At 39.8% G+C, this 27602-nt stretch overlaps 1 protein-coding gene across 2 annotated transcripts; it reads right to left on the reverse strand.

The window, feature by feature from the left end:
• On the reverse strand, positions 1-27031 carry ACTR3B (actin related protein 3B). 2 transcript variants are annotated; one of them, XM_068174904.1, is made up of 12 exons: positions 26877-27031; positions 19403-19458; positions 17466-17590; positions 16419-16529; positions 15950-16045; positions 15688-15795; positions 14267-14410; positions 13487-13660; positions 10930-11022; positions 1997-2122; positions 1521-1604; positions 1-940 (listed from the first exon to the last, which is right to left on the reverse strand). In XM_068174904.1, exons 1-12 carry the CDS (start codon positions 26918-26920, stop codon positions 806-808), a joined length of 1296 nt encoding a protein of 431 aa, XP_068031005.1. In that variant the 5' UTR covers positions 26921-27031; the 3' UTR covers positions 1-805. The 2 variants fall into 2 exon arrangements, with proteins under 2 accessions (XP_068031005.1, XP_068030996.1); XM_068174895.1 differs by having other exon boundaries at positions 1-944.
• Positions 27032-27602: the final 571 nt, after the last annotated feature.

Below are 27602 nucleotides of genomic sequence, written 5' to 3' on the forward strand. Positions count from 1 at the left end.
TAAAGATGTTAACAGCTTTTATTTCACTGGTGCAAGGCCCATGTGTCATCCACCACTCACCAACAGCAAAACAAAACATCATCTCCTAAAAAACAGTTTCAGAAAATTCAAAACAAAGGAACAGTGGCTATAATAAACTTCGTACAATACTGTAAATCACTTTGTATCATCCAAACATGAACAGATCCATTTCTATCATACATGGCTTATTTTTTTCCCCAAAAAATATACCAGCACTACTCCAATACATGCCTCACACCTGGAAATGCGTAACACCATTCCATGACATTGACAGCTGTTCATGCTTAGAACTAGTCATCAACTCACCCTAGCAATATCAAAAAAAACAAAATGATATGAAAACCTACATTTACAAAGTACTGTCCCAATCCTGCAATCTATTCCATTTGGGTAGGTACCTGTATCTCTTCCAACTCCTCTAAAGGCAATGTGGTATTTAGTGCTCCATTGCTAAAGGTTTGATTGCAAACTCAGGGCACAAGTGGGAAAGGTTTAGATCTTTCCACAAGCAGTAAAACACTGCCTCTTATTCTTCTAGATTCAGTTTCAGTAGTATTTGCACAATCTCCTAAACTGAGACTTACCTATTTTCAATTACCTCACATTTAAGAAGAAAGAAGGAAAGGCTCTGAGTAGTCAGCAGAGAAATGGCTCGTACTGAAATGACTTGGGGCTGAAAGCTGTGCTTTAGTGCACAATGGTGATCCAAATGCCTCAGAGTTAACCACATCTTGCTTCAGTATTTACAGTATCTGCTGCCTTCCTCTGCACTGCATGAGCTTCCTCACCAGCACGTTATCAGAGGTCTTATTTCCACTGGATGAGCATTATGACATGACTCCAAAAACGGGATTATGACGACAAATACTAGGGCCATACTCTTCATAGTCCTTCTTGGTGTGACATACTTGGAAGAACTCTGGCTATAAAAATATAAAACAAATCCCCCCCAAAAGCATAAGAACATAGGTAAAAAAAACCCAACAAATAAATAACATCTTGGCATTTCTGTAGACAGCAGCTTTATGACACTGTATTATATTTTGAAATAGAATAAAATGAGATCAACTAATCAAGAGAAGTTTGTCTGGTAATAAGACTGCTTTTAAACACAGCAGTAAAAAATCCCACTTGGCAGACATTAATTACTCCCATTTTCCTGTACTTGCTTTGCTTTTGCATTTAAGACCATTGATTTGGATTCTATATTGCAGAAGTCCTAACTAATCTCTAGTGCTGATTTAAAGAATAAAGGTACTATATTGGAACTATCATATCAAAACTACTTTAGAATTATGTCAACTCATGATATCCTTACTTAAGCAAAGGTCCCATTTGCCCTGTACAAATTTTACTGAGATAAAACTTGGGTAAGGATTCCAGAATGTGACGCAGTTTAGGTTATCACAATGAAAAAGCTTAGAATTTAGTACTCAGACCAAATACACCCAGAATTCAACATGCAATAAAAATTAAGATGAACTCTGATGAAGACTTACTGTTGAAGCCAGCATGGAACCTCCAAACCAAACTGCATAACGCTGCATGTGATGTGTTATCACTTGAACTTCCACTGGTTTGGGCTAAGAAAAACAGTTCATATTTAGCTGATTTTCAAACTTAACATGGTCAGACCCAGGCACCTTCAACCCTCCATTCACATCACTTATTACTCAGATATGCTCCCCCTAGGAGACTAAGTCATAAAACTCTTCATGATAACTATGATGAAGGACACGAAGTTAAATCCCTCTTGCCTACTGCTCACACTTCTCCTAGAATGAAAACCAGAACTGCTCACGGTAATTTTAAGATTCCTATAAAGATGTCATACACTGCAAGGCTACCAGTGCTTTTAACAACATGTAAACATATCCTTCTGACATTACTGCCCATTTTCACTAGCGAGGTGAAAAATTTCAACTTGATTTCTGTCATTAGTCATGCAATAAATGCACTTGAAACACACACTCACTTTTATCCGACCACCACTGAGCTCCTCGCTGAGCCGCAGTCTCGCATCCACCACTCTCTTCAAATCCCTTTGCAGTCGTCGTCCAAAGTCCCTGAACATCGTGGATCCTCCTGAGAGGACCACATTCTGGGCAGAAATTAAAGACGCATGCTGTAAATCCATCTTCAAGCAAGTTTTCCAACAGCCAACACTGCAGAGGTGACTATTTGAATTTCAGCATCATTAGGAAGCTGACAAGGCAGGTAGAACACTTTCAGCACCCCCCAAATCACAGGAAGTTCATGGTTCCCCTACTTTTCTCCCTTAAATACATTTATGTAGAATGAGTTATTACAAAGGAGGAGTCCATTAAAACCATGAGCTAGTACTCTTCATACACAAAGCAGCAGAAATAAGACGCTACATCAAGAAGTTTCTCTAGGGATGTTCACAGCAAGCAGTTTTAGCCCTGACATTAAGTAAGGCTCAAGTCTCATCATATTACATAGCTACAAATGCTACAAAATTATCAAGAAACTCTGTTTTCTTTTTTTTTTTTTTAATTTCCAGAGCTCTTCAAAAAGGCACCACACCCTCACAGAGAACTGCAGCACAAAGGAAGATATGATGCCTCTTCCCTTGCTAGTCTGGTATTACTCAGTTTTCAGAGCAGAACCAAATACCTCCCAACCTGGCCTTATTCTTGGATTCTAAACAGACATTTTAGAATTTCCCATCCCTAATTCTGATAACATTGCAACATCCCAAACTAACACAGAAGTAATTTCAAAGGGGGGGGGATTCAAAACAGGACCCCTAGAACATAACATCGGTGGCAGCAAAAATGCATTTCACGATCAGAAAAAAGAACTCAACATGACAAAACAGCACATGTGCCTTTGCACAGTGCTAAAACCACTCACATGCCTTTAGCACAGGTCCACAAGGAACTAGGATCAGGAGTTCATTGTACACAGGTCCAAAGATTATCTCTCAGTAACGTTTTTTGACATTGCAGACCAAGACTGTGCACATAATGAAAGAATCCCTGACCCACTGTTTTCAGCCTGCCCATGGATCTGAAGACTCAAAGACATGCACAGTAAGTGTTCACACTTGCAGTGTGCAGAAGTGCTTGGATTTTAAGCCACAGATAATAAGGGAAATCTTGTTTGTACCTTGTAAAGTGAGAAGAAGCTGTTTGTTTTTCATGAGAAAAAAAAAAATCCCTGTACATCATAAAAACCATTACAGTAGGAAAAACTCATTTCTTCACAGCTTCAGATTTTCTACAGTATAAAAGAATGCATAACAAGGCAGGTGTGCTTTAAAGAAAAGAAGCACAAGTCCCAGTAACATTACTGAAACATTTCCAAAAGGAAAAGAGGAGGACAGAAAAGAGGAAAGGAGCCAGAAATCACAGCTGATTTTAAAGTTAAAGCAGGAGAGAGGATTCCCCCTACTCTCCCCATACACAAGAACATCTCTTCTCCTGCAAAGTGGTCATGCACTCCACTCAGGAAAAGGAAATTGCTAATGGGCAAAAAAAGACAACAACCAACCTGAGTGATGAAATAGCAATTAAAAAGATGTCATCAGAAAATATTACCTGGAGATAATGAAGTTGGCAAAGAATGTGAAAGCAATAATTTTATTCAAAGCAAATTAAATTTCAAGCATACTCCATAAAGTGGACAATGCTACTACTAAAAATAGATTCCAGAATAAACCCAAGAATAATTTTTCGAATACATCCAAGACCAATTCATGTAACTACAGAGTCAGCAGCATCACTGGGAGGATCTTTTCACCTAGTTATCATTCCAGGGTTAGAGGCTAAGAAGTTACATATTCTTCAAATTATGATTATTCAAGTACTTTACACATCAAAATCAGTTCAACAATAACACTGCCCAAGGAGAACAGAAGCACCAAGGTACAAATGTTGAAAAGATGAGTCACCTCATCATCACATATCTGGACCAGCCAGGCTAAGCAAAATTCTGGATAGAAGTAACGAGGTGACACCAACTGCATTTAGAAGATGTTTAATTATACAGCTACGGTTCCCCTGCTCCCTGCACTATTGTCAGTGCCAGACCAAATCCATGCTCCTTAGTAGAAGACTTGTCACACAGCCTTCAACAAGTTCTCAACTCAGCAAGTCAGGTCAGAAGCCAGGTAATCCCCACTTACAATGAAAGCAGAATCCATATCCATTCCAAACCCCTCAAACACCACACTCACCACTTACAAAGGACACAATGAAGGTGAGAAAAGATGGTCAGATTAAAAAAAACAAAGTCCAAAAAACAACCAAGGGGGCATCACACACCTCCCTCCACCCTGACCTCTCAAATATCTTCTCTAGAATAAATCTGAGTAATCCCAATAACTACTTAAAAACCATAAAAATAAAGCATGCTAAATACATCTGTGGAGCAAGCTTACTAGTGGTGTTTGGGTTTTCAGCCTGTCAGAGATTCCTCTGGCCTCCCAGAGAAAGACATCAAAGAAGTCAGGCTTTAAGTATCTGTTTCCAGCTGATTCCTTTAAAGAAGACTTCTTCTGATCTTACTCTGCTCAAACATACTTCAGCTGGTCTAACAGCTCCAAGCCACCCACATGTTTCTCAAGCTAACACCACTTATCATACCTGCTGATGGAAAGAACCTCCAGCTGGTTTTCACTTTTATAGCTCACTGGCTGAACATTTAAGTTGTTTTGAAAGAACGTGTTCCCTTAGCAGAGATGGACAAAGCCCTTCCACACACCTGAAAAAGTTAGCCACAACAAGCAAATAAATGGAAGTAGGCTATTTCTGGAAGGAGACCAGGGAGTGGACACCAGTCACAGAATCATTCAGGGTGGAAAAGACCTGTAAGACCATCAAGATCACTTAAGAGGGCTGGCAAGAAATTTCTCCCTTCTCATCTGCACCTTTTGCTTCTCTTATGAAATCTACTGAGTTTCTCCTTGTACCATTTCTAGTATTATGCCTGTACACTGTAACACTGCAGAGATATGAAATTACCCAACAAAGCAACCCAGCTCCTGCAACATATATCTCTGACTAAATCAAGCTCACATAAAAATTCCAAAGAGTGAAATTAGCTCCTGAAGAACTCAGCACTACCAAACACAAGGTGCTGAACTGGTTTGTGCATCTTCACACTGCACTGTGGTGTGAGCACACTCTCAGCTGGACACATCAGACTTTGCAGCACCAAACTGAAAAGCATCCCCTGCTTTTCTGGCAAGTAAGAACAACACATTCCCATTTTCCCTTCTTTCCAGCTGACAGCCTAAATTAAAGCTAACATGACGTGACCAGACCACCAGAGACATGTAATGAGATCAATATATGACTGTTAATAAAAATTATTAGGGGGAAAACCAGGAAGGTTCATAAGCTGAAGCCAAGCACTTCATTAGCAAGTGAATCAATTAAGCTACATGTCTCTGTTAATTTGGTTAAAAAAGGGCACTATTTGCCAACACAGTATAGAAAGTATAAGGATAAATATTGTTCATACCAAACAATAAATATAGCACAAAGAAGTAAATTTATTGTGAGAAACACTATTTTAAAAATACAATTACTTCTAATAATAAAGAAATTTCTTTTTCCTTAAAATCATGAATTGAACGTTCATTTCACATTTCAAGTCACAGCAAGAGATTTCAGCACGACTTATGGTGGTGCCATTCTGCATTAATACGCCGCATACATAAAGGAACCAGAAAATCTTGCAGATGCACTGAGCAATTGTTAAACCAAACAGCAGGAATAATCTTACTAATTTATTTACAGCTGTGATAGGAATAAGCAGGGCTTCTCCTCAGTCCTCCCGTGTTACAATGACAGAGTCAATCTCTTGGGGCTTTCATTAAAATACCACAGGAATACTACAGGATACTGAATACACAGTATTCAGCAGGAATGCTGTTCCTCTCCCATGTCCTGCCATGGTGCCAGCAGATGCCATGGCCTCAGCAGATGCCATGGCCTGGCAGTCTCTCCACCCTTCCCTCAATCCAGAGCCTCCCCACTCTGCTCTGGGTCAGTAACAGGGAATTCCTGTGGTGCTGGAGCACAGATCAGCAAAGCCAGTCCTACAGTGCCATCTACCCTCCACGCTGTGCAGCTGGAGCTGCTCTCACACCAGGTGTTTCTGTTTACCAGCAGCTGAAGTCAGAAGTGATGTCAGGGGTTTTTTACCACCCTGTCAGCCCCTGCACCCAGGACCTTTCCAGTGTTTGAGCACGGGCTCTTGTGAGTTTAACTTGCTCAGTGAACACTAACACTACAAGCATAGCACAAGTCTTAAATGTAGTAACAAGCTTTACTTTTTCACTTTTTGACTTTACTATTTCACTTTTCATTTTGAGAGAGAGACTAATCTGAGTCCACAACAGCTGCACACCCAGCTAAGAAGTCACCTTCTCTAAGGAAAAGAGCCCATTTGTCAAAATCTTCTCTCCATGCACCTGTGTTTTCACAGAAAACCTGGATAATTCATCTCCAGTAAAACACCACATTTACCAATATCCTACAGTCCCCCACCTCATGCAGAATTTTCAACTTGAGAAGTTGGCTTAGAAGTTTGAGGTCAAGGATGTTGTCATTTCATTCAGCATGATCTGAATCAGGAATGCTTAAGCATGCTTGGCTAGGACCTTTCAGAGAGATTTCTGACAGAATTTACCAGGCTTCAGATGTCATTTATCTTATATTCTTTCTTTCAGGTATTTGTGCTAAAAAATACAGCAGAGAAAAGTTGAAAGAAATCAATTGCTGGGACAGTCAGTGACCCTACACTTCTATTCTTTGTACTGGGAGAAGGCAAGGACCTCAGAACTGTCAATATTGTTCTCATTAAACTCTGGAAGAACCTGGGGAGAGACTCTGGATAAGGACAAAGAAAGATCACGTAGAGTGTGGAATAGAAGTGATCATTTCTGAACCTGCTAACAAAAAATACTCTTTATTAGGATAGCAAGCAGTTTTTAAAACTTTTCAAAGCCCTTTGTCCACCTCTGAAGTTATTATAACTACACTCAGGAGGAGACCGTTTTTTGACACTAAGTGCCAAAAACTCATGTCCTAACTGACAAATGTTAGGACAAGTTTCAGAGCACTTTCAGGATGAAAAGAGACCTTTAAATACCAACTAGTGCTGAAAACATTCCACACCAGCATCTGCTGTGGCTGTACCACAGGAGCAGATGTTCAGCACTGATCCAAGCTGGGTGTGCAGTAGTTATACAGAGTTTACTGGTGCGCTCACAGGAACCTGAAAGCTGGGGAAGGGTCTCATTTTTGTGCAGACCACAGCCCCCATCATGCTACTGCATTCTCTCTGTAATTTCTCTCCATTTCTGAGATATCAGTTATACTATGTATTCATATAATTACGAGGTAAGTACAAGGAAATGTTGTGGAACAATATTTTAAGAAAAAAGGAAGCTAAGAAATTCTCAAAAAAAAGAAATAGAACTAGATGAACTATACACCATTCTTCCCAGAAAACACTAAGGGTGATGGAATGTCTCATTGAGTCCCACAAATGCAGGATTTTTAGCTGCATGCAGGATAGGTCATTTTTCAGTAGAATTCAACACACGGGAATGATCAACATAGTCAGGATGCCAAATTGTTTCATCCATATGGTAAGATCCAAAAATTATCTCCTCTGTCATTTCCCATTTCATTTGAGCACTCATTTTAAATTTCATTTTGCTTTCTGAAGCTTTGGGTTTGCAAAACAACAACAACAAAAAAAATAAACCCACCAAAACCCACCTCATTTCTTCAAATTTCAGTGCATATCCCCTGGTTTCAAACCCATACCTGTCTTTTCCTGTTTGAGCAGAAAGCAATTTATCCCAAGCAATTCAGAACTCTCAACTCTGTGTTAGAGAATACAAATCAGTTTTTCCAAGCAATCATATTAAGATGATGTAATCATGGGAATTAGAGAGTGCATTGCTGGCAATCATTATACAATTAAAAAAGGCTTCATCATGTTTGAAAGGATGTTTGTGCTTGGTATTGAACAGCTGCAGGTTACGCGATCTTGTGGAGGCACAGAGAAGCTGACTTCAGTTATGGGGTGGATTTCCAGGGGTGCATCTCCCCCATTCCAGGCCCCAGTGGGATCTGAGAAATGCTCATTAGGCCTCAGCCCTGACAAACTGCATTTGGACAAAGCTCTTCTTGAGCTTAACAGAAATACTGTCTGTTCCCAGAATTAACAGGTGTTAAGTGAGCACCTGTCTTTTAGCAAACAGCCTTGGAAACTTTCTTCTTGCCCAAATAACAACTCAAGTGAAATAATATTTCTGTTATTGAACTTTCAAAGAAACTTACCAACTCAAACTGTGGCCAGGATGGGAAAGTACTGTGATTAAAGCCCACTCTCTACTGGTCCTGTAAACACCTGTCCAAAGTGGAATTCAATTCCCAGAAATAAGGGGCTCATATGTATGTCACAAACACCAATAACTAAATGGTTGTGGAGCCAACCAAGGACTGTTGGTAACAGCAGACAAGAATTGCTGCTAATAACCAGGGACTATTGGTATTAATACACTGTGAGGAAGAACAGGATTTGGCTGGAGAAGAGGGGCCAGGCACACGTAGAGCATTTGTCTAGGAGAACAAACCACAACACAGTACAAGGAATGAGTGGAGGAAGTTGGCATGGACTACAGGGTGGGATTACTACCACCAAAAGCCCCCAAAGCCCTCCAACCCATTTCCAGAAAGGCCTGATAGAACAGACTGCACATGGTAACTAATTTACTTGGAAAGCAAGAAACCTGTATTTGGAGCAGAGAAACCTCTCCATAAAAAGGTACCCCCACCCCAAGCCAAGGGGGTGCCCCCAGGACCCTGGACATGTCACTGGCCAGACTGATGCAGTTGGATCAACACTGAAACCAGGACTGGTGCTCCCTTTTTCTCTCTTTCTTTTTTTAATTCATCTCTCCCTCTTTAATTCCTCTCTTCCCTTTCACCCTACCCCTTTACCCAAAACCTACTGCTGATAGTAGGTCAGGGACTAACAGACCAATTTCCTTGCCAAATATGTAATTTATTAATAAAACTTTCAGACTCTCTGACTTTTGTAATTTCTTTTGACCAATGAGCCTTTACAAATCTTAGATGCTTTCTTCCCTTTAGGCTGGCTCGTCACAGATCTGGCTAAAGAAATCTTATCAAGGTTCTACTTGTCCAAACATCAACATGAGGTAAGATAACCAGCCTTGTGAGAGAGATGTTGATCAGATTAGGAAACAGGGATACTGGCAGTAAAACTCAGAAATACCATAGGACATCAAAAGATGGGTTGTGGAACAATGATTCAAAGGCTACATACCACATAAAACCTGCAATAAGGGTACTGTTAGGTATTTTCTGCAGGAACTCTGAGGAAGAATCCAAACACATTTGATGGAAACTCGGCTCCAAAGCACAGGCCCTTGGCTTGCCACCACTCAGCACCATGGGCAAGTGAAACTGATAAACCTCAGAGAGAAAGTATGAGTGGAGTATTTCTGCATCCATAGACTGTTTTAAACAATGAGAACAAGAGATGCTCATCCCTTTGAAGTGACCTTGCTTAAAGAAGATAGCAATTATTACCATTAATAACTGACATGTCTCAGTACATTCCACAGGTAATTGTGAAACATTATTTTAATTAATCATGTATAATGAAAAACAGAAAAAGGAAAAACAAAGTCTCAATCAGTGGCAAGCCAAGGGAAAGTTATTTGTCTACTGATTATGATGAGGCAGAAGAAACTAAACCTCAAATTTTAAACACCACTTTCTAATCAGTTCCAAACCCTACCCTACCAAGCAAAGAATCTTTTGCTCCGAGGAAGCTTTGGTCTTTCAGAAAAAAAGCAGAGACCCCTAAGCACAACCTCACACTAAGGGGCTCCTAAACCCTGCTGCTACCTAAGCTTGAAGTCTTTGAAGACATCTACTGCAGAACTGACATATTAATCTGTTAAATAGTTCAATCTCCCCTTTTATCCTGTCCCACAGATCTGCTCTGGAGTGCTACATCTCATTCTAGGTTACAGAGAGTGTTTACCAGGCAAGGAGAAGAGACTATAAAATTTTAATAGTTGCAAATATATCCTGAGACATGACTTAGTTGGAACTTAATGTTCATTCTACCAGGTGAGGAACACTACCACCTTTTACATGAGCAGACAAATCTCTGTGTGCTATAGCTTTCTGCTGTTATTTCCAAAATTGTACTGCTCCTGCAAAAGCAGAAAAAGGGAACCATGAGATGTGGGATGTGCTGCCAATACAGAAAAAGCTTGCCATGGACTATGCATGTCCGTAGCTTACTTTTCACTCCTTAAACAATCAGGAACTGAAAGTACTCTCTGGACTACACCCTGGATTTAAGCAGGTCTAAGCTGGCCTAATTGTTCTCTCCTTAAATATTTTCAGCTTTCATGTACTTTGTAAGTGATGCAGTACTGACTAAACTGCAAAGGGCAGGTACAAGACAAGACTATGGAAAAAAATATTGTAAACCACTACTTAATAAAGCAGGGGAAGGAGAGTAGTGAGAGGGGTAAGACCACAGTATAACCCTTAAAATGGGCAAAACCAAAAGTCCTTCATGCACATTACATGTCAGACTCACATTACAAATGTCAGATACAAATAACATCCCTCTGCCACAGCTCCTCAGGGACAATACTTACCTACGTATTGAGCCTTTACAGAAACTTTTCTTTCAAAACTAAAGAGCAGCAAATATCTAGTGGCATTCAGAAGTGGCACTTTGTTTAATTTCTATCCAAAGTTCACATTTCTCATCGTGGAGGAAGTGGTAGCCATGCACATGCTTCTGATCATGATGCTGGTATTTAATCCTGAAATAAATGACATGGAGCTTACAAGAGAAAGGCCATACCTTGTATAACGGCCGCCGGACATCAATGGGACAGTTCTGTATGACCTCATCCACTACATCCGAAATGGATTCCATGAAATCAGGGTTAGCAAACTGAAATGCAACAGAACAGGCATGAGGTTTTTCCTCCATAGAACAGAGAAATAAAAAAAAGAAATAAATAGAACTGTGGAGAGATTTTGTAATAGGGGACAAGTTGGAGTTTCAGGTCTTGCTCATCATTTATTCTACATTAAAACAAACACTTCTCTGCTAGGGAAATGAGAATTTCTTTTTTCTGCTAAGAAACTCAGATTCTCTTCCTTGGTCAGAAATTCACTATTTACAATTTATGCACTATGCACTTTTATTGCCTGCAAGATGAGTTTGAGTTTTCCTGCAATATTAAACACACTGTTACCGCTCGCTGTGGTCCTGCCCTTCCTTTCAAGTGAGATTAAAAACACCAGTGTGCAAATCAGAATGTTTCCCTGCAAAAAGATTTTAATACTACCAAAATACTTCAGTTAAATTCCCACCAAAAAGTTGGATTTTTTTTTTCCCCAAGCCCAGGAAGTAGCTACCATTCAAAAAAGTATAAATAGTCTAATGTTTTGAGTGAAAGCCCCCATCAATGCAAACATGAATACAGTGCTTAATGTACATTTCTGCATTTATAAAACTAGAGAGTTAAGAGTTGCTAATGCTAGAAAACAATCTAGTGGAATTTTTTTACTTAAATCTTAACATAAGCTTTAAAGAAAATAACTGGTAATAGCCCATGGGGTTTTTTTTCCTTTCAGAGGGTAAACTCTAAAAAATTAAATTAATTACCAATCTATAGTAATATATTATTCTAGGTATATTATAAGCTTTTGTGTAGAAATACATGGGATTTACACTCCCACAAGATGAGGTATCTACATGGATGAACAAGTAACAACAGTCAAGCATAACAAGTCTACGCTGAACTGACAGAAAATTAGCAAAGGAAGTTGGCTTGTAGCTCAGAAGCCCTAAGAATGATGGGGGCACTTCCCAAGAATTCAAACTAACTTCTACAGTAAGAATTAACCATGCAAGAAGCAAAAAAAATGAAGCCACATAAACCAAAAGAGAAGCTGCTGCACGCCAAGTTTTCATCTAAATGAACTAGAGCCTGAAAACTCCTGAGCTCTTCATAAAGGTATTGATAAAACAGCAGGGGAAAAGGAATGAGTAGAAATGAGAGGTAGGGTATAACACCATCCCAGAAGAGGGACAACAGAAATGAATGCAAAATTGCAGTCTGCCAGCCAATACAATATGGTTGGAGAACAGCAAATAAAATCTCTGATTTAAAAAGTAGAGAAATAATCTGGATAGCCACAAACCCCAGGACCTAACTTCTGGAGTATTAAAGACTTCAGAACAAATTCTGTAAACTGAAAATAAGAAAAGATTACAACACAGCTTTACCAAAAGCAGCTTTTACCTAGCTAAGCTGCTACACCTTCAAGTGAGGAGTTAATGAAACACAAGAAATTCTCTTTGGATGCAGTACACATCATCTATTATGTTTTTCTTGTCTAGGAAGTCAGTTCAGGTTTGGGTGTTTTTTTCAATACAGAGTCAAGAAACTACCAAGAAATGGAAAAAATGGAAATTGGTCCTTTATCCTATTCCCAACAGTCTTTTTAGAGAGTATGGAAAGAGAAACTCTTGAAATTATGTCAGACACAGGATTCAGTGCTTCTCTGTTAAATCACATTGGTAAACAGCAGGGAAGAAAAACTATTTAGTCCAGAGATTTAATACTGGCAGAAGATCAGATGGCAACAAACTGACCACAGTAGATTAAAGCTGGAATTCAGACAAAAGGTGGCAGAGAGAAGCTTTTTAATATTCTTCCAAGGAGGAGGGTAGAAAAAGGGAAGCTTCACCAGTGTTGATGTGGACTTTCATAAAAAATTTTAACAGTATTACAGACTATGGGTGACTGAATACATTCAACTAAGTGTGCAGGAATGGTGAGGACCTGTATTAAAACTTGACTCCTTCCTCTCAACAATATCCTGAAACTCATTCAAACTGAATTACCAAAAATCAGAGAGATGAGGTACAGTGTCTTTCCCAGAATTGTACATACTACTTGTGACCACCCCAAGAGAGATTAGAAGAATAGACTTCCTTCAAGGATAAATTTATCATCCATACCTTACAAACTGACTCAGTATCAAAAGTCTGCAAACAATATTTAGAACATAATCAAGGCCATGCTTAGTAGTGCCCAAAGGGATTGACAGCATACAAAGTATAAAGGCAGACTTGTTTAAAATACTGCTGAAAGAAAGAGGAAAATGCTATACAAAAACTGTGAAATCAAACAATTACTTCTCAAGTTCAGATTGAAACAGGAACAGAAGAAGATGTTTTAAACTTTAGACTGGACATCCCAAAACCACTTTTCTGCTGTGCTGACGTTACCTGTGAGTGCACCTGGCTCGTGTTCAGGGGACTCACTGGCCCCTCACTGCCACGGGATGGCGCCCAGGCACCGGGAATGGCACAACTGAGCACAGCTATTCCCTGCTCCTACCTCGGGATGGAAGAAGATTTCTGGCCCGAGGAACCTCTCGTAACCAACATCTATAACAAACTTGGTTTTGTTGATGGCGTTGATGCCCGTGTACTGCTTGATCCACCTGCGAGAGTCCGCGTCGTACTTGGCAAATTCCTTCACTATGTCGGGGCAAATGTAACAGTATTTCTCCTGTTGAGAAACACCAGGCATTAAAAATAGCTGAAATCATTAGTACATCAGTGAACTAAAGTGCAACACAATCAGAAAAGAAAAATGTGAGCATTTTTACAGGTGGAGCTGTTCAAGGGACTTTCCCACCCAAATCACTACTGAAGCCTCGGCCCCACAAGGCGCGAGGCCCATTTGCTTCCAAAGGGCTGCACACGCTGACTCAGCTACATTTGCCTCTCTCAAAATGAAAACATCCCCAACAGCAGGTCTGTGACTATAAAGAATTTAAGGGCAAGCTTTCACTGCAAGAGCAGGCCTACACAATCACCCTACTTTTTCTTTTTTTTTTTAACTTCTATTACAAAGCAAATTTTAAACAACTCCAACGTTGAAATGCTGATTTAATCTGTGGAACATACTCACTCCAAACAGCCTAGCATGCAATATTTTCTTCCTCTTTCTCCTTCCCCCACACTTGATTGGATAAACCACCAGAAGTTGGTGTAATTATAATACACTACCTACATCTGCATTTTTAAGAGAGCCACTGGCAACTTGCTAGAGCCAAAACATTAGCTCAAGGAGATTTACTATGTATTTATTAAAAGATAAAGGAGGATGTACCTTTATGGCTTTTGCTGTCTCCAGAGATTGTTCAGGAGGAATTCCTACCTCCCTTTCCCTTAGAAGCTGTTGAATAAAGTAAGTAATATCTCTACCTGCAATAGGAATATGTTTGATGCAACTTCCAATTACATAGCCTTCTGCCTATGTAGGAGGAGAGGAAAAGACATATTTAAGGGGAAAACGTACTGTGTATCAATTATTAACATTCTGTTTTATAATACTCTTATTTTCTATTAAAAGTAAAATCTTGAAACTGTAAAGTCACTCTAAAAATGTTCACCCCACTGCAAGGTGGGTATCACTTTTATTTAAAGATCTTGATTACCACATATAAACAGATATTGACTATCTAATAGATACACAAGTTATGAACATATCAGTCAGATCTGTACATATTAGTCAGATCTGATGGTTCCTTTATGGCATCATCAGCAAAGCAACGTAACATAAATAAACTACCTGTGTTCTGTTTGAGACTGAAAAATTAATAGAAAAAAGCATAAAATTAAATTTCTCAGACAAGAAAAATCACATAGGAATAGAAAACTCAAACAGAAGTAGGATCTTACAATAAGCACAACAAAACCAAGAAATCTACTTGCTGAATTTTTTTAGGATGCATTTACTGAAAACACTGATATTGCTGAGCCACATTATTTCTTCCCTTGCTTTGTTTTACACTTTTCAGAGTTGCATGCAGTAAATGCTGTTTGTTCTCAGCACTGCCCATATGACAAAACACTGAGAAGATCAAGTTAACACCAAAATGCAAGATGAAGTTAAAGAGAATATAATTTTCATTTCTAATATACCTGATCATTCAAGGACACAGTATGGTTCAAAAATACACAAAATGACATCAATGGATGTCAGTATGCACAGATAACCCCGTATTTTAACATCCTCACATAACTAAACTGATGAGATTGATCATGTATAAGAACAGGTACTTATAGAAATTTGTAGTTGTTTCCACATAAGCAGAGTGGAAACAATAAAATACAACAAATCATATAAAAGCACACATTAACAGATATATTAAAGTCAGAATGCAGGGTGTCAAAAAAGTTAGGATATTTCTTTTCAGACAGTTTTGGCATGTGGGAGACAGACATAAACCCATGATAATCATCGATTTTACAGAGAGAAGAGAACTGAGGCATCACAGTAACAGAAGGTAAGTTTTTACACCTAGAAATAGCCTTTTAAAAGCTGGATTGATGGTTCCTTACCGTGACTTTCCTGTGGTCTTCAAGCTAAGTTACTACATAATGGAATGCATACTTTTGCAAGGAAAAAAGTCCCAGGCAAGACAAAAAATTTTAAAATAAAGTTTCATTCGGCGCGTCAATTTAAATTTATAGTAAACAAGCCCTGTCCAAAGCAGTGCTGATTTTAAAGGGCATCCTGCTCCTTACCACGGGGATCACGTGGGTCACTCCGTCACCACTGTCGATGACAATCCCAGTCAGAGTCCGCTCCCCAACCTGCCGTGACGTCCAGGAGGCAGCTAAGGCCAACACTGCCTGCAGCACACAGAGTTTATATTTAGAAGCAGGCAGTGTGCTCTAATTTACACTCTCAAAAAGTACTGTTTCAAACATTTTACACATGTGCCTACGAAAGACCAAAACACTGCAGTTGTTTTCTGCTTTAGAACAATGCATTCACTTTGTTCACCTGCACAGCAATGTAAAGTCCTGGGATGTTAAATGATTCAAACATGATTTCTGCAAGGTATTCTCTGTTTTCTGGTGTGTTCAGTGGAGGTTCTGTCTGCAAAAACAAAGAGTTCTGAAAAAGCACCTCGATAGGATCCTGCCTTGATTAGTTTGGTACCAAACTTTTGGTAATCAAACTTTTAAAATCCTCAGTGCACTCAAAATAAAAAATTTCAAGTAGAATTTAAACAGTGTTTGAAGATTTTCAAAAGCAATAGCTGACCTGCAGTAGCCTGCCTCACAAAATTAACAGTATATAGTTATAATGCAACTTTAAAGATTAGTTTTCTCCTCCCAACCCAAACCCTGTCATTGCTAGAGAAATAAGACATACAGAGAAAAATCCTCCAGCAGAACTACTTGTGCTTGGAATGGTATTTGATTTTCCTCTTACAAAATGATTTCCTTACCAGGCCTCATTAACTCACCATTAAAAAATAGTGATCCTCAGGCTCAGCTCGAAGGTACTTAAAAATGACTTGCTCCATGAACCTCTCCATGAGGTCCCAGTCTTCAACAATTCCATGTCGGATAGGCCACTGCAACAGCAAAACTTGTCAGCACTGGATCATGCCAGGACGAAGAAACCCAGCAACAGGAACAGTCTGACCCCTCATCTCCCAGGCATCTCACCAAACCCATCCTGACTTTAATTCAGAGGCACAATTCAAAGTTACCTCCTGCTCCCAGGTATTTCCAAGCCCAATTCTACCTTCAAGACTAGCAGCCAGAATCCAGACTCTATTCCTGTTAAGTCTGTTGCAGAACTGTGTTTTAACCTCTTTTTGTATAAATTTTATCACTTAAAAAGTTGATAATTGTACTTGGCTTCAATACGCCTTTCCATATTATAAAAAGAAATAAAGACCATATAGGCTATATATTTTTCACCTAAAATTTCTGGCAGGGATGGTGTTTACATTTTGTTCAATGTTAAGAACACAGCTGACATTTAAGTAACACAGAAGGATGTATAAAATATGATTTTTTTCCACAGAGTTCATAAGCCAGTAACGCTTTTTAAGTACAAGAAGTCCTTTACTAGGCTATGGAAAATATGATTCACAGAAAAGCTGCATTGAAGACAGCCTTTCACAAAACAATTGTGACTTTCCCTGAAGCAAAAGTATCCAACATTTCCCAGTTTGTATGCCATGTTAAAAGGGCACACTTTTAGCAAGAATTTAAATATTCAGTGTATATGACTATTTTAATAGCTCAGAATTTTGAAAACTGAACAGCTGCACTGTATCAATGAATATTTACACAAACACCAACCACACAAGACAGCACCAGTAAAACAGATATCTAAAAAGGGTAAAGCCATGAACCAAATCATGAAGTTTTTTAAAAGCAATAAAAATACTTTACAAAAAATGCAAACATGTTTTGAATGGCTATTCAGAAGTCTTAGAACATTTTATCATACAAATTTGAGACTTGGGAAAGGCTGTCAAAGTCTCCTGAATGCTCACCTTTGTAGCATAGGTAGGTTTATCTATGGCTTCATCTCCTATGAAAAAGTCCAGATCATCAACACCTTTCATTACCCTCCTCTGAGCCTGGTCCCCCACTTTGGCTGACTCTCGGATTGCAATACCTTAAAATAAACCCAAAAAACAAATCAAAACAAAATGAAAACAGCTAAATACCAAGTGATGAATGTTTATTTACTTAAAGATTCTTTTCCAGAAATAAAAATTGGGATATAAAAAGTAGCAATTATGTAAGTGATCTACTGACAAACCAATAGAGCCAAGTTCATTCTCACTGCATCCTGTAGGATTCTGGTCACTCATCCCTCATTATTGTACATAGTAATTCACAGAAAATACTGAAAATGCCTTTTGTTACAGACTACAGCAGTCACTAAACCTGTACAAGTGCAGCATTCTATTAAGCAACATGATTTTCTGAGTTCCAACTCTAGAATAAAGAGGAAGAGCACAGGAGAAGAAAATAAACTGTGTATTCAAAAATAAGTCTTGGAGTCATTTTCCTGGTTGGTGAGAAAGAAGAAGGAGACAAATCAATTTTCAGGGCTACAGAGAAATCTCTGGAGACACTTATGCTTCCCATTAACAGCCTTCAACTATCACTAAAATTATTAGATGATGACTGCTGTAGGCAAGAAGATGAGACAGCAAAAATCAAATCTGGGGCAAGCTAAAAATAAAAATGGAATGAGTACTGCTAAAATGTAACCTTGTTTATATTTTCTTTTAATAGGTCATAAATCAGGGTCTAAATAACATATAGCAGAAAATGCAGAGTAGGCAGGCATCATCCACAAACACACCAAATACTACTAGCACCAAAAAATTACTCACAGGCAAACAATTCTTTTGGAAAAGCATCTACCCCCCAACAGGTTTATAGTTGTATAAAAGAGGATTTATAGCAAATTCACAGGAAATCCCTGCTATCCCACTTCTTTAACACAAGACATTTAAATCTTTACCACTGGTTTAGGTTTCAAATTTTACAATACTTAAAATAGTGAGACTGTAAGCAGTACTGCAGCTACACCTGGTGAAGAACATGTGTCCTCTTCACTTCTTTGGCCATCAATTACCTTTATAATTTCCTTATCTTTATACTTTCTCCCATGAGTAGCTACAAGGTAGTCTAGATGCATTAATAAGTAGTTAATTGGCAAAGTTTACAAAAAGTAAAAAGCAGTGTTTAATGTAAATGAAAGTAACAGATGCCATTATAGATGTAAATACATAGTACTACTATTTATATATATATATACACACATACACAGCATTTCAGAAAAACTTTTAAGATGTCAATTAAAATCAAGAACACCAGAAAAGTATAACATTTTAAACAAGTTTAACAAACACAAAAAATTAAAGAGTAAATCTGTTCAACAAAAGCATGTTAAATGTGCAGGAACATTTTAATTGGTAAACACACACCCAAAAGGAACATTTTCTAATAGGAACAACTTTTTTGAATATTAAACTGTCTACAGTCCCAGACAATGTAAATAAGGCAGACACCACCTGCACTTTAGTACTTAATTTGATTGGGAGCCTTCCCCCAGATTATCCAGGCTGTAACCATGGTGTCAGGTAGACAGGAGGTAAATTGCATTCTGTCTACTCAAGAGTCCTGGCCAAAAAATAATGGAGATAAAAAGGAAATTGGACTGGAGTTCTCTTCATCTTTGTCATAGCAACCAAGAGCTGGTTTAATGAGCAACAGTCCTAGCTAATTGCAGACAAGGATCTCTGTTTAGCTACACTCCAGCCAAAGATGCTAACATGTGAATATCACTTCCCAGATGGACACGGGACTACCATGGCTGAGTTGGGAGTTGGAAGCACATCATTTAATCCTGAAAGGGCTCTGTGACAGCAGTGTATGTTACAATTTGGAGGGACAAAAGAAATCAACTCACATGATGGGATAATGAACTGAGGTTCTGTATTTCCTGCATAGCCAAGCTTTGTATACCTGGGGAAACAGAAAAAAAAAAAAAAAAAAAAAGATCCCCAGGTCATTAGATACACTTAAGATGCAAAAACATGAAGAAAAAATACTTTCAATTCACTCCACTTCTTAAAGTTAAGGTGAAACATGCATCACACACCACATCCACATTTTCTGGGTTATGCTTTCAAGTATCATCCTGCTGGAAAGAAAACTCAAAGTGGTAAATACTTTAGGTGTTAATTTATTTTTCAGGCAACTTCAGCTTCCAGATTTTGCTAGTGTTACTCAGAACTACCAAGTCTGAAAACTCAGCTCTTGCTTTTTCCATCTTGTTGACCTGCTATGACAAAGGACAGGCAGGTCACATTGCACCCTTTGGGAAAAATTAGGGCAATGCAGATTTTACCCTTCAATTACCATGACCAAAGAGAGCCCTAGACTTTACATATTTGTTTAATATTCTCAAATACAGGGAAAAAAATAAATAATACAGTGTCACAAGTATAAACCATAGGAGAGAACTCTTGTTACAATCCTGATACAATTCCCTTTCAGGCCTTGAACAAACCACCCACTTTGTCACAGGTATATTATCTGTGTGTGGTAAAAGACAAATACTACACCAAAGCAAGCCTGCACTGATGAAATGCTTTGGAAATGGGCAGCAGATGGTACAAAGCATTGATCATTTCTTTCAATATACATATAAGATCTATTTTAACAATGAAAGGTTTGAGAGGAAAAAAGAAGGGGGAAGAAAAACAAAGTAAAGACATTTTCACATAAAACTTAAAAATTTCTAAAGGTGTTAGTGACTGCAAGCTACTCCAGGTCTTTAGCAACTAGAAATAATTAACATCCCAGACTATGAAAAATTCCTAGCTCTATTGTCTAGGGAAAAAAAAAAAAAAAAAAAAAAAAAAAAAAAAAAAAAAAAAAAAAAAAAAACCACCACAATGACAACAAAGCCCACACCAGAAAGAATGTTTAAAGAAAAACCAACCCAACTAAATTGATTGAATGCTTGCAGAGACTGATGTCATTCTTGAATACTGCCATTAGCTTGAAACAGAGTACAGCAGCAGAAGGATTTGAGGGAATCAGCATTGTTCACATCATTTTTACACAAAAAACCTAAAGCCACGATATTCTTAAATGACACCAATCCCAGTCTAGGTCCTAAAGTGAATTTAAAGTCTTTGTCTGCATCCTACTCTCAATATTTGCAAAAAATATTATGCCATGGCCAAAGCAGAGGTTTGCATCTTCATTAGCAGCTTGAAAAGTATGTTCCTCTTTACAGAGTATTTGGTATAAAAATACTCATTAAGGATCAGAGTTTTCTTAGATAAAGGAATTAATCTAAATTGAATTATCAATGACCTCGGACTTAAATATTTATATTTCAACTTCTCTTCAAAGCTGTAGCTTCAACAGACTTCAAACAATAGTTAAAAAGCCATTCCCCCCAAGGCTAAAAAGACAAGCAGTGTGTTTTGCAGGCAAGGGTTTGTTGGGTTTTTAATCATCATTATAGACATATGCTTTCAGTCTAATCCAAATTGTTTATGCACACTTGCTGTGGCTCTCAGAAAAACATAATCAGGATGTTAAAACAGACTGACTGTAAAGAAGGACATTACTAGTAAAAATTCTTCTTATGATTATTATTGCATAGATTCTTCACATTTTAAAATGAAGCCTACCTAGGGAATATTGTTAAAACATAACAAGCAACAACAGGAGTTCCACTGGGATTTAAGACCAGTACAGGCGACTTCCTCTTATTTCTCTCTCTGAAATGAATCATGACTAAATGAACACAATGAAAAGCAAGGAATTTTTTTTTTTTTTGTTTAAAAGACCTAGTTTAAAGACTTAGAAATGACAATTAGGCAGAAATATCATGAAAAAAAAGCCTTTCAAGCCTCAGTGACAAAAACCAAAGACAATATCTACATACACATACATGTAAATACATATATATACTTTTCATGCAATTTTTATATATCTGTGGGCATGAATAAATTAAAAGGTTCCTGCAGTCTAACCAGAACTCATTTCTTAAACTAAAGTCTGGCCAAGAGGTGAGTTCAGTTTGCCATCTTTTCCCCCTCAACATACATGCTAAACTCACACCCACTCACAGCATTAAAAAAAGAAAACACTCTCTAAAAGTCAATTTGGGCTACCAGTCGGCAAGAGCTTTACCTTCCCTGTCCAGAATGGATCAGATCCCCCTACCAGGGTAATCTGTAAAGTTACCAAACCCCTACAGCTCAGTATTTTACAGATTCGTTTTTAACCTGGCTTAATTCTCCTACTGAAAATACTACCAAATAAGTTTATTTGTCAGTATAATGAAAAAATTCTCTTCAAAGAATTAATCTCACAGAAGGTACCATATGGAAAGATTTCTATTGCATGCCATTAATCCATGGAAGACTAATACTAAAACTAAGAGAATAACTAAATTCTCAGCTCAATTGTGAAGCAAATAAGCAGAAAAACAAAATCTGTTAAAAAAAATCTACTTAAGATCAAACAAGAGACAGACTGGAACAAGCAGCCACGTTTCAAGTGTTTTTGACAAAACCAAATGGAAGGGAAACTCAAATTTCTCCCAAGACCACTCAGGAAGAAAAGGAAAATAGAATATGCAGTTGTGCAGCTCTTTGCTACCCAGGAGCCTCAGGACATGGCAGACTTGGTCCCAGATCTCTGTTGTGCCCAGCAGGACCCAAACTCATTCCACCTCGCAAGGGTACATTAAAGTGTTTGGGTGACCCATTTCCAGCACCTCCTACAGAAAGTGTTCCCTTTCCTACATGATATTTAAATATTCACTGACCGGAAAGGCCTCTGGACTTCAACAGTTACAGAGGGTACCTGGTCTCCAGTCCCTTCTCCAATGAATATTTAAGCATCTAAAACACAGTTTTCTTTCTCCTGGGTTACAGCCTAGCAGACTAATGGTAATGCAACATCTTGTGATCTGTAAAATTACAGAGACAGCTGTAGCGGAATGTGTAGATAATCAGTATTCCAACTTTATTTCATTAAAAGCAGCAATTTGTTGCCAGTGAGATAGGAACCTACTGGAAACAGGCCAAAATATAGGATACTGCACTAAAAATTAGCAGAAAACTGATCCAATAGACCAAGGCTATTTCATGCAAGGAGATTTGGAGGACTACTCCTTTTTCAAATCTCTGGAAATTACATGTTGTTGAAACAAGCAAGTTCTAAAAATCGTCTGGTCTCTTCCATGCTGTTTTGACCAGGTGACAAACTAGTTTCACAAACTTTTGCATGAGGATTGGTCATCCTAACCCTGTTCTCTTCTGAGGTCCCACCAAAATGGAAAAGCTTACATCCAGAATGGACTCCAAAGATATACAAATGGACTGCACTTGGAAGCAGATGCTGCACCCTTAACCACTTTAGAGAGAAGAGATATGTTTAGGAAAATTCTTCCCAAAACATGAGAACAAATCACCATCTCAAGCAGTTGCTTTATCCATCTGAAAACACAAGACATGCAATTCTTCTCTGTACAAGTATGCAAAAAAGCAAAGCCCAAATGCGACCATTTGATCACTCTCGATTGCTTTTTTGGTCCACATCTTTAAAACAATGTGTTACATTCACACAAAAAAACCTCTGAAAAGATAAATATGACCTGATTAAAAATAGCAGAGTGCTTTGAAAAGTCCTGTAAACAAACAAATAGCCTCTGTAAATAGAACACTTTCCCTGACAGCGAGGAGGCTGAATTACCAGGCTACTGCTGCCAGAACACCTGTGATGCCAGGCTGCTATAGCAGACTCTATTATCATTATTGCAAGAATGTCTGAGGAACTTGCAACACAAGTTCTTGATGAAGATTTGGAAAAGCACTTTTGAAATCAAGGGATGGGAATGAAGAAGACATGAAGGAGAATATATCAAATAGAAAAAAATATCTATTTTGTCTCCACAATTTACCCAAGAGCATCAGCAGCCCCTATAAGAATAAGGAGTACAGTAGAGCCATTGGGTTTCTTGAGAAAGTCTAGCACTTTGCAGGACTGAAGCCTGTGATTATAAACAACAGTTAATTAACTCAAGCTCCTTAGACCCAGAACAGCAATTACAATAATGCCTGTTCACATGTCTCACATGTGAAAAGCAGAGGTAATACTTGGCTAAAGCAACTCACTAGGCATCAGAAATATAGTAAGAGAGGGGAAATATAGCATGTTCTGAGGCTCCAGCTGTCTTTAATAGCAACATCATCAAAGAACACTTTAAGCTTCAAGTTTTAAGACGCAGTCCAGCTCACTTCTCCCAGAAATCAAGTATTTAACTCTAAACTCATCTGTAAGACTTTACCAAAGTACTTTTTCTTTACTAAAAAGGAATGGCTTCAATAAAATACACCCAAACCAGAAGCACTCCTCAGTATCTGCAAATACACTGAAGAGAGGTATTTTAAGACACCTTTGTTTTGCTCACCCACCTACTACTGTTCTGATGTCCCACAGCTAAATGCCAATTAATAAAAGTAGTTATGAAGTCTAAAGCTATTTAAAACAGCAACACAAAAAGGCCTGGTAGTCCTAAGAAACTAAAAATAGCATGCCCTTCTCCACAAAAAGAGTGACAGCAATGTGTAAACTGATCACGAGGAGAATCTCACGCAGAGGAAATCAAGATGTAGTGCATCAAAACTGCACAACATCAAGTCATTTGCAAATACTAATGGAAAAGAGTATAGCAAATTATTGACTATTTCTGCAAGATTTGTGAATAAAGAGTGAACAGTTTATGGCAAAGGGAATTCAAGTCATCTACATCCAATAGACTAAAGGAACAGTATCCTGTCCTGCTATAAAAATATGTTTCTCACTGAAGGTCTGTAACTATTTTTATATACCTTTTCTTACTTTTTTTTTGAAGAATTCTGGCATTTTACAGGACTGAGGCATGTGGCTGCAAATTACAGTAAATTAAGCAAGCCTCCTTATGCACAAAACAACAGCAAAACCATTATTTTAACAAACTTCTTAAAACCCCTTATATGAAAAAAAGATGGATTAGTGGCTGGACAGAACACCTCATTCAGTACCAGAGATTTAAGCAGAAAAGTGTATTTTATATACACAATGTCCCACAGTGCATGTCTGCATATACCTTTCCCTTTCTTCTATGCTCTTCCCAATTTTTCATCTGAAAACCCTTTCATGAATAATTTGAATGAATTGTTTGAAGCTTGTAACACAAAGTAGATTCATTCTAACAATAAGAAGGTTTTCAGCCCACACAGAGGAAAATTCCAGAGACTGCGTATCAATGAGTCAAGCTACTTCTGGCTGCTTTTGTTCAGACTCGTTCCATCCTGAATTCCGCAAGAGAACTTATTTCACATTCAGTAGTCTCTTTGCTGAAAAGTCTTCCATTTTTGAGTACCCTAAAACATAGTCAAGCATAAGTCCCACCAGCAGAGATATCATGCTGTCTCCTGTGAATCAAGATCACTTGAAAAACAAATGTGCATCACTTAGGGACTATCCAAACCCTTCCTGAAACAAAACAATATACATGTCCCTCCCCTACAAAACCCATCAGCTTTACCCATGCAAGCACCAAACAGATTTTAGAAATTCTGCTTCAATTATTATTTCTTTGAAAGGGCACAATAAGCAATGTCCTATCCTTATTTATTTTGTGTAACTGTTGGCCAGCATTATCTATTGCCAGTGTAACACTGGCAATTACTCCACAAACTGAAAGCCAAGGGGGTCTCCTGCAAAAAGCAGCTTTGGCATTTAAGGCATTTTCTGGCCTTTAAAGTTTCTACTGTACCCTTTTTAAAGGATCCACCTAGACCTCATATTTCTCTCTAAACTATCAAGTAGTAATCCTGTAATATCAACAGATCTGTGCAGAACAGATGCTTACAATATCTTCAGCAAATATACAGAAGAAACCTGGGAAACTACCAAGAAGTACCTAAAGAGCAAGCAGAATTAGATACAAGGTAGAAACTGGTCTCTATTCTACTTCCAAAGTATCCAGCTGTGAACTCCAGTATTCCCCACAGAGGGAACGGAGCTGGTTTCTGGTAAGCTAAAGTATAAGCAGAAACAGGCAAAGATTTCTAAAACTTTCATGACAGTTTAATATAGACATATTTCAAAATGTGACACACTTTTTCAGAAGGCAATGTGACACCACAGGACTGGAAAGTGCTTCCTGCAGTTACCCAGGGTTTCTTGATTTGGTTGGATTAGTTTGGGGTTTGGTTTTTTAAAGATTGTTCAGTTCAGGAAATTTCAAAATAACTTTCCAAATATTAAAGAAACTAAAATGGTGTTGCAAATTCCCTGCAGAGGAAAGGCTAAATTAATGCAGTCAGTGAGACCGAGTCTGACAAGTAAAGCTACTGCATGAATAGTTACTCATGGACCGGTGCTTCACTTCCTCTCCTCAGAGCTGTCTGTAACTGCTGGGCCAAAGGAAAGGTATTAATTAGCAGAAGCACACCACAGATTCAGTATTACAGCTGAATTACAGCTCCCTCTGACACCTCCCCCACCTACGGCACAGCAGGACTGGATGCTGAATGGGTCTTCTCTAGCACAGAGAGGTAGGACAGACCCGCTCCTGAAACGCCTCCCAAGCACAGCCTCTGCATTTCAGAGTCACTCCTGCCCTCAAAGACCTGAGTTACAAAACTTGTGGTTTGGTTAAGTACGGAATAAATCTCACACTGATCCGAGAAAGCTGAAGGGATGACCCAATGACCGAGCGCATCACTGGAGCAAGGCAGCGCGCTCGCACCTCAGCCGAAAATGCTAAAATTGGGGACGGCTGGTTTCAGACGGGGAGAGGAGCAGGAGCTCGCACCGAGAGTGGCCGGGGGCAGGAGCCCGGGGGCCGGAGAGCTGTGCTCGCCGGGCTCGGTGTCCAGGCACCGCACCGACAGGACTGCCCCCGGCTCGGGCACCTCCGTGAGCCTTCCCAGGTACCGCCTCTAGACCGCTCAGCGCGGGCTCCTGCCTCCTCTCCCCTGCTGAAACCAGCGTCCCCAGTTTTAGCACTTGCATCACGCAATACTTCACAGCCAGAGGCCACAAACGAAAACGGGTCCCGAGAGGCGAAGAGCGCACACAGGAACACGCACGGCAGGCACACGGCGGGGCTGTCCCGCTCCGCGCTCCGGCGGGATGCAAGGGCAGCAGGGGCGGGGGGAGGACGAGAGCGATGGGCACCGGCCCGCTGAAGGCCGGAGGGGAGAGAAACCCTCAGCAAGCAGAGAGGCCACCGGGACACACGGCAGGAGCGCGGCCCCGTGCGAGGAGCGCTCGCCGACAGCGGGAGGCGGCGGAGGGGCGCGGCGCGAAGACACCCCCCGTCCCCAGCACGGGGACCGGCGGCCCCTGCCCGCACTCACCCGGTGCCGCCGTCGATCACGCAGGGCGGCAGGCAGCTCGCCATGCTGCGGGGCCGGCAGTGCGGGCCCTACGCCACCATCCGGGCGGCCGCCGGCTCCCCCGGCGCGGGCTCCATGCGGGCGGGCCCGCAGCGGCCGCCGCCAGCGCCGCCCCCCGCGCCTGCGCCGCCGCCCGCGCCCGCGCCGCCATGTCGGGTCACGGCGTGAGGGAGAGGCCGGTGCGGGGCTGTGTCTGTGGCGGAGAGCCGTGCTCGGAGCCGGGTGATGGACTCGGCACTGCCGAGTCAATATGGTTGGGAAAGAGCTCGGACGTCCTCTAGTCCAGCCTACCACCCAGCACGTCCAGTCTTTTCTAAAACACCTCCAGGGAGGGTGACTCCACCACCTGCCGGGGTTGCCCATTCCGAACTGAACTCCCGTTTCCCAAAATGGACATCTCTGTATTATGAACCCTGTGCTCAGCACAAATCCCAACCAGCCACTAGATGCTGTGAGGAAAATAACCCCAGCTAAAGCCAACACGTTCCACTCGTTACTCCACACCACTGGCATCATGCACTGCTCCCACACTCCTGCTTGTGAGAACAGTCCTTCACCCATGTCAGCCAGGGCCCCTGCTACATGGCCTGACATGATGGATTTCAAAAGCTTAAAATCTTCTTAAGTTAGATATTAAAAAAATTAGGTTGAATATTAGGCCGAGGTTCTTCACCCAGTGAGTGATTG

This window comes from Anomalospiza imberbis, chromosome 1, assembly GCF_031753505.1.
Source record: "Anomalospiza imberbis isolate Cuckoo-Finch-1a 21T00152 chromosome 1, ASM3175350v1, whole genome shotgun sequence".
Taxonomy (NCBI): domain Eukaryota; kingdom Metazoa; phylum Chordata; class Aves; order Passeriformes; family Viduidae; genus Anomalospiza; species Anomalospiza imberbis.